Genomic DNA, 7,173 nt, shown 5'->3' with positions numbered 1-7,173 from the left:
TCCGCCTCTTAATAGAAATGATGTTGGACATCGCCAATGCAATCAATTCTGATAACTTTTTTTCCTCTTTTTAAATGGAAGCAGAGGGTAGGGGGATAAAACACTTTTGCTGTTAAATTTTAAAATTACGTAGCTGTATCCAGAGCTCTTTATTAAGGCATAATAATTAATGTTTATATAGGTTTGCAAAGCATTTTATACACATCTCATTTATCCTTACATCAGCCTTAAGAGGTGAGTGCTATTGTAAATAAGACAAGCAGATTAAGTGACTTTCCTGGAATTTGGGGGCAAATAAATGAAAGAGGACTTAGTTTCCTGATTCCAAGTCCAGCATTCTATCCATCTAAGGAACCCAGAACTTCAAATACTTGAAGGGTTTTCATGTAGAAGACATTTTGTCTGGACCTATATGGCAGAACTAGGATCAATCAATCAATGATTTATTAAGATTTTTATCTTATGTCAAATATCAGGGGATATACCAATATTGAGGTAAGACAATCCTTCCCTCAGGAAGATAACATTTCCTCGATGGATGGAAATCAGAAAGTAAATGTTTCCTTGGTAAGGAAAAAATAAACAATTTTACAAACCCTTAAATGAGTTTCAAATACAGACAATATGACAACTTGTCAGGGATGGTATCACAGGTACTCTATAGGTAATAAGCAATTCCATAACATTTTGTATTAGTACATGACATTTATACTTACAAAGAGCATCAAATTATAGTGCCTGACAATAGTGTAATAAATCAAATGAGATATCAAAAACCACTAGCCCATGTTGTATGTGGCTCTTATGCCAGTACTCTTAGTTTAAGGTTTGATACTGAGACAAAAATGAGGCACTTGCGTCTTCAAACAGTTTGAAAAAGGAGGTTTACTTTGTCCTAACACAGCAGGGATATATAACAATCATTGGGGCTTCGTTCTTTTGTCATGAACACATAGAAATAAGTCTGGTCAAGACTTCCCAAGACAGAATAGAGTGAAGGACATGGTCACATGTATGGAAATCTACCAAGTTCAAGGGACATAGACTCTGTACTCTTAGATGGCCAAGAAATTGTGTTAGCAAAGCTAGGTCCAGAAAGAAACTTAATCTATAGCAGAAGATGGTAAGGGGGGAAATAGGTGAAAGACTGGGCCATGTTGTGGGGTAGAGGGAAATAAGAAAAGTCTTATCATACCATTTCAGCAAGCAGGAAAGAGAGGGTAGAGATTGTTCACAAATAATAGCCCTCAAAAGCCTTACTCTGTTACAGATGAAAACTTCAATATGGGCAAGTCAAAGAAACCTATTAGGTATAGATATAATTAATGCCAAGAGATATGCACATCCCCTTCAGGGTGCCTACCTGCTGGATTAAAATATCAGCACATATCTACTTAATGGGAAAAGCACTGGATTCAGAGCTAATTGAGTTCTAATACTGCTACTTATTATCTGTATGAAATTATACAAATTAATTTCACCAGGTATCAGATTCTCATATTTGAAAAAAAGGGTTTAAAAAAAAAAATGAAGGCATAAACCAGATTATCTCTACATCTATGACCCTCATGATCACCCCAGCCAAAAGGTAAAAATTAGGTCTCCAAGCATGTTCTTCTAAGCAATGTTATCAATCTTTTACAAAACTGCAAGAGCTGATACTAAGACAAAAATGAGACACTTGAGTCTTTGAACAGTTTGAAAAAGTAGGTTTACTGAAGGCCCAGAGAAGGCCTAGCTGGTATTGCTATGTAAGTTCAGTGTACCTGAAAATCCCTAATGAACACTGAAATGATTTGTGGTCATATATCAGAGTTAGAAAACAGAAAGCTATTTTGTTATATACCAAATTTTTATTTCTGCTCATATGATTTATATAATATAACCATATGAAAGAACAAAGATCAACTATTCAAAATGGTGCATTAAAAATAGGCCAGTTCATCATCCTTGGTTTTCTTGGTTTGATAACTGGATAGAAGCAATGGCTTGTTTTCATGAGGAAGACTTTGAAACACTCGCATATGTATGAATTCCTCTTCACCAACATGAACCTAAGAAACAAAAAATAAACAGAAATAAAAATAAACAGTTATAGACAAAATATATTTTATTCTATTTAAACTGAATATCAAGCAAAGACTTTCTTTGTGTGTCTTGTATAAGACAAATCAAAGAAGATGGCAAATGACTCCAGTATCTTTGCCAAGAGAACCCCAAATGGAATCACTAAGAGTTTGGCACAACAGAAATGGCTGAACATAGATACAGGTAAACAAACCAAAGGATATGCACAATAGTACATGTATAGTACCTGATATTAGCTTACGGTTAGTTACTGTACTGATATTGCAGGATCAGAAATTATCCAAATTGTAATCATAAAGCTCAAAGACTATTCTGATCTTTTTGGGGGGACAGGGGAAGGGAAAGGAAAGGAATTTGAAGGGAAGAGATCTTTCCTACCACTCTCCCTTTTATTTCTTGGCCTCAAAGGCAAGGATTGATCTTCATATCCTGCCTCAAAACACTCTTCTCCATCCCTGAAATTTTTTGAGTGGTTTAGGATTAGTCTATGTTCCAGTCATCTCTAACCGCTCCTATCAGTACTTTTGTTACTTTCTAACTATTGTGGTATCTGGAATTTATGGAGTATTTAATCTAGTTAATGAAACAGGAAACATCATCACCTTTGCCTGCTCCTCAAAATTTACTAGAATTCTCCACAATTAACTAAAAAGGCACCTAAACTAGATTATCTCCAAATCATGAAGGCACCTAAAATAATACAATGTCAGGTTAGAGGACCACTGTACTTCTGTATGATACCTTAATAAAGTAGTTTGTTCCAGCAACCACTTGACTTTTAAATTCCATCGCCTTAAAGACTGGAAACTTCCTATTTTCTTTCGCTTCAAGCTGTGTCTTTACCTGAGGAATAAAGGACAAACCAAAAAAATGTGTCTGAATAATTAGAACACAAGGAAAAACAAAACTTGAATTCATGGTATATAGTAATTATTTTGATGATGAGAGTTGGAGTCAATTACAGTAATCATATTAACCTTTAAGTGTAGGTGGTATAGTCACTTACACTTTAGATAAATCCAATTTTAAAAGCTTCACACAACACCAATAAAAGTCTGATATTCAAAAGAAACAGAAAATGGCTAAAAATGTATTACACTAAAAGCCATTCCTCAATTCATAAATAGTCAAAACATATGAATAAAATATGTTCAAAATAAGACTTTGAAGTTCATCCTACATCTAAAGGTATCAAAGTGGGCAATAATAAGTGCTAATTATTAGGAAACAGTTAACAAAAGTTTTAAGAATATCATGCATCCTTTAATGGCTCCTCCTGTCTCAAGTTTTACAGCATGTTTGTTCTAAATGTAAAAGAATTGCAAACAAAAACAACTTTTTATTATTTTATTTTATACCATGCAAATTAGAAAAGATGGCAATATCTAATGGTCATGGTTAGAGAAGCACATTGATAGATGAGAAGTGGTCTGTGTTTTGGGCACTAATTTGTTATGCAAGATGTCAAGATATTATTACTGTTTTCCACAGCTAAGGCCCAGCAAGCAAGCTGTTCCCTAAGCTTGTGATAACAACAATTGCACTCACTTTCTGGAACTGATGGTCTCTGAGCTCAGCTAAGTACCAATAGGTCCAGATATAAAGCCCTGCTATGAATTGACTTTTTGTCAATAGAAGAATTTGCTTTATTGCTGCTGTTTTGCCTCACCACTATTGTTTGGCTATAGTGACTCTTGGTCTAGCCACAAGTATATAAATCAAGGCTCAACCACTCTAACTAGGTCCCCTTAAGGGGGCAAAATGTTCTAATCTGTCTTCTAACTAGCAAGCCATTTCCCTGATTTTGAAATTAAACTTGTTTGATTCCTAACTCCTTTCTAATCTGCTGTGTTCAGCTGTGGCCATCAAAGGAACAAAACTTCTCTTGGACTCAGCATATATTCCAGGGAAGCTAAAGATAGGAACGAGGTCCCAATAAACACCAAAATATTCATAGCAGCATTTTTTTTTTTATTTTTACTTTTTTGCAAGTACTAGAAACTAAGTGTACCTGGAGTATAGCAAAAAAAAAAAAAAAAATGATGGTATGTAAATTATAGAATAAGAAATGACAAACAAAACAACTCAGAAATACACAAGATTTAACATGAACTGATGTAGAGTGCAATAAACAGGTCAAAAGAACTATATACATGATAACTATCACAATTAAATGAAAAAAAAAACCTTTTCATAGCTTAACTCAAATTAATGGAAAAAAAGAAAGGAAGGGAAGAAAGAAAAGAAAAGAAAGCTTTTTCCTTGTGACAGTGATAAGAACCATTAGAACATTTTTTTTGCATACAGTTAGTTAGGTAGTCACTATGCTTTTGTTTGTTTTCTTTGACAGAAGAGAGTTGTGGTGGGAAATGTTTGTGATCCAAAGACCAAAGAAATCAATAAACTATATTTTTAAAAAGAAAAGAATATGGATACCAATGTTTTCTCCTGTTCTCTCTACTGGTGAAAAGGAAAAAAATAAGACTTTGAGTAAGTGTTTATGATTATTCCATGCAATCTCATCATCTTAAGATCGTCTATTACTAATACTTCCCATAAGAACCAAATAGGTGAGTCAAGATGAGTCAAGCCTCTCACTTCGTGATAGTTAAAAACCCTAACTTTATAACGATTACTTCCTTCTTTCTAACTGTAGCTACAAACTTAAAAATATTGAAAGGTTAATTTTTTAAAATTTTAGTTGTTATCAAAATTCAACATGACCCTAAAATCCTATGCCTTGTGATATATGTATACATAATATACGTGTGTATGTATATATACATATATACATATATCTCACTCTAGATTTTTGAAGTTTGTAAAACCTTTAAACAGTTGCTGCTCATTAACATTAATTTTCATTAAGAGACTGCATTTCACATTTCAATCTTGGAAAAAGTCCCTCCTTTCTCTCCTCCCCCTCCATCAAAAAGTTTTGATTACAACAAAAAAGAAAAAGCTTAGTAGCGATGGATCAGATGATCCATTGACCCATCTAAATGTTTCCAGTAAATGTCGCATACACAATGCGTGACCAGATGCCCTGCCTTGTTAAAATTTAAAAACATCTTAAAAATTCACAAAAATATACAAAATTAATTTCAATTATTAAGCTTTCAAAAGATGCTTTTTGTGAGCTGGAAGCATTTACCCTTAAGTGATTCAAGTTTAAACTGCCCTAAGACTTGTGGGATTTTTGAGACACTAATTCCGGGATAATTTCCTAATTATCTCCAAATCTGAGTCCTAGGTGTGGTTCGCGAATAAGATTGTTGCTACAGAAAAAAACTTTTTTCGTTTTGTTATCTCCAGTCTCGCACACAGTAGGTGCTTAATAAATGCTGAGTTGAGCTCTTTCTGATCCCTATCCACGAGAAGGGTCTCAGACTTAGGGAGAGAAGAGACTCAGGCAGGGTCTTCCCCTCCCAAAGAAGCTCTTTTTATGGATGGGACGGCAGTGCGGGGCTGCGGCGGCAACGAAGCCCAGAAAGCCTCCCCAGCCTCTCCCGCAGCTCTCACCTCATCGGCAATCCTCTGCGTTTCATCTGTGGCTGGTTTCGTGGCCGAAGGTCCTCCGCACAGCATCTTTGCAAATCCAGCGGCAGAAGCAGAATGAGGGAAGAAGGGACAGACCCAGAGAGAACACCTGGGAGGGGCCCCAGTCACGAGCCCTACCTCCCACGTGATCCGAGGGGTCCATTGCCTCCAAAAGGGTGACAGAGTAAAGGCTATGAGGGCTACAGAAAAAAACCGAGAAGCTCCAAGAGAACCTCTTAGAGACAGGAAAAAAGTAACATGAACTAGGGCAGGAATCCATTTGTCCGTGTGCTGTGTTTCCTCCGAAGTGGAGGCTCCATCTTCAGCCTCCGGTACTCCTTCCCCTCCAAACTTAAACTCTTGGTTTCGCCCGCTGCTTTGCAGTCACGAGAAAGAGTTGCGGAACCAGTGATTCCTCTTGTTCTCGTTTGGACTCGTTTTAAGTCTTTGGGAGGACTTTTCGGAAAGTTCCTGGAAGCTAGTTTTATTAGAGGGCGTACATTTCTGTGTAGCCTAATGGAGATTTACGAAGCGCTTCCTATCTCGGGGAGGCAGTGAGAGTGCTTTTACTTGGGAGGGATACCTTTGGGTCTTCGTAGCATTTGTTCCGGACCTTTGTTGTCACTCAGCTACCGGTTTAATTCTAGGCCTTATCACCTCCCACCTAAATTATTCTAATTAGCCTTTTCATTGGTCTTCCTGCCTTCAATCCTCACCATTGATTGCTTTTCTTGTTCCAAAGTGATTTTACTTAAGTGAAAATCAGATTGTGACTCTTACATTTTTTGTAGTGCCCAACTCACCTTGACCCTGTTGAGCATCCGAAGGAGACCCCAAAAGGTTGGGGTCGCAGACCAGTGTTGCGAGGTATCTAAGACTTTGCAGGCTTGAACCCATCTTCAAGTTAAGGGGCAAAGTATATTGTAACTGAAATGCCAGTCGAAGCGGGCTAAATGCCAAAAAAAAATTAGCAAAACCGGGGCAAGAAGTCAAATTTATAGGAAAAGTTAGACCAGAGCTTCATGTTACTTATTTGTTAATTTTGTAATTTACAGTTAGATTTGGGGGGTGGTCTATTCTTTATTGTCTCAGGAACGTGGTATTCACTGACCAGCCAGCTGACAATCAGCAGTGTTTGTAGGACTATGCTAAGGCCAGAAGACTTTAGAATTATTTAAAGATTATTAAAAGTCAAGGGACCTTAGGATTACTGCTATATTCCCCTAAAATCTAAGGAAATAAATATATAACTCTATTATTATATTCTAAGACCAGAAGACTTTAAAATGGTTGACAGACCGATTGTTAGAACAACGGCTTTATAAAATCAGGGCACTTTTGGATTACTACTGTATTTCTCCTAAAAGCTGTACCTATTTTATTTATTTATTTATTTATTTTTGGTCAGAAAAACTAGAATGCTTTTCCATTTTCTTCTCCAGATTTTTCAGATGAGAAACTAAATCACACGTGGTTAAGTTCCAGGGTCAAACTGCTAGTAAGTATCTGAGGTTAGTCAGTTTTGAACTCAGCAAGATGAGTCTT

At 36.4% G+C, this 7,173-nt stretch overlaps 1 protein-coding gene across 1 annotated transcript; it reads right to left on the bottom strand.

The window, feature by feature from the left end:
• Positions 1-1,833: 1,833 nt before the first annotated feature.
• CSTB (cystatin B) lies at positions 1,834-5,766 on the bottom strand. Its single transcript, XM_074300532.1, has 3 exons — positions 5,611-5,766; positions 2,830-2,931; positions 1,834-2,054 (listed from the first exon to the last, which is right to left on the bottom strand). The coding sequence occupies exons 1-3, from the start codon at positions 5,674-5,676 to the stop codon at positions 1,926-1,928; spliced, it is 297 nt and encodes a 98-aa protein (XP_074156633.1). The 5' UTR covers positions 5,677-5,766; the 3' UTR covers positions 1,834-1,925.
• Between the last annotated feature and the right edge of the window lie 1,407 nt (positions 5,767-7,173).

Source organism: Sminthopsis crassicaudata, chromosome 3 (assembly GCF_048593235.1).
Source record: "Sminthopsis crassicaudata isolate SCR6 chromosome 3, ASM4859323v1, whole genome shotgun sequence".
In the NCBI taxonomy this organism is placed as follows: domain Eukaryota; kingdom Metazoa; phylum Chordata; class Mammalia; order Dasyuromorphia; family Dasyuridae; genus Sminthopsis; species Sminthopsis crassicaudata.
This window is presented reverse-complemented; position numbering and strand designations above follow the sequence as displayed.

What these genes read in the sequence shown, in the direction of transcription:
- CSTB (XM_074300532.1), bottom strand. Translation starts at nt 5,676, where the DNA reads ATGCTGTGCGGAGGACCTTCGGCCACGAAACCAGCCACAGATGAAACG. An exon ending in CGCAGAGGATTGCCGATGAG is followed by an intron (nt 2,932 to 5,610) that starts GTGAGAGCTGCG and finishes TTTATTCCTCAG; the next exon opens with GTAAAGACACAGCTTGAAGC. An exon ending in GAACAAACTACTTTATTAAG is followed by an intron (nt 2,055 to 2,829) that starts GTATCATACAGA and finishes TTTGTTTCTTAG; the next exon opens with GTTCATGTTGGTGAAGAGGA.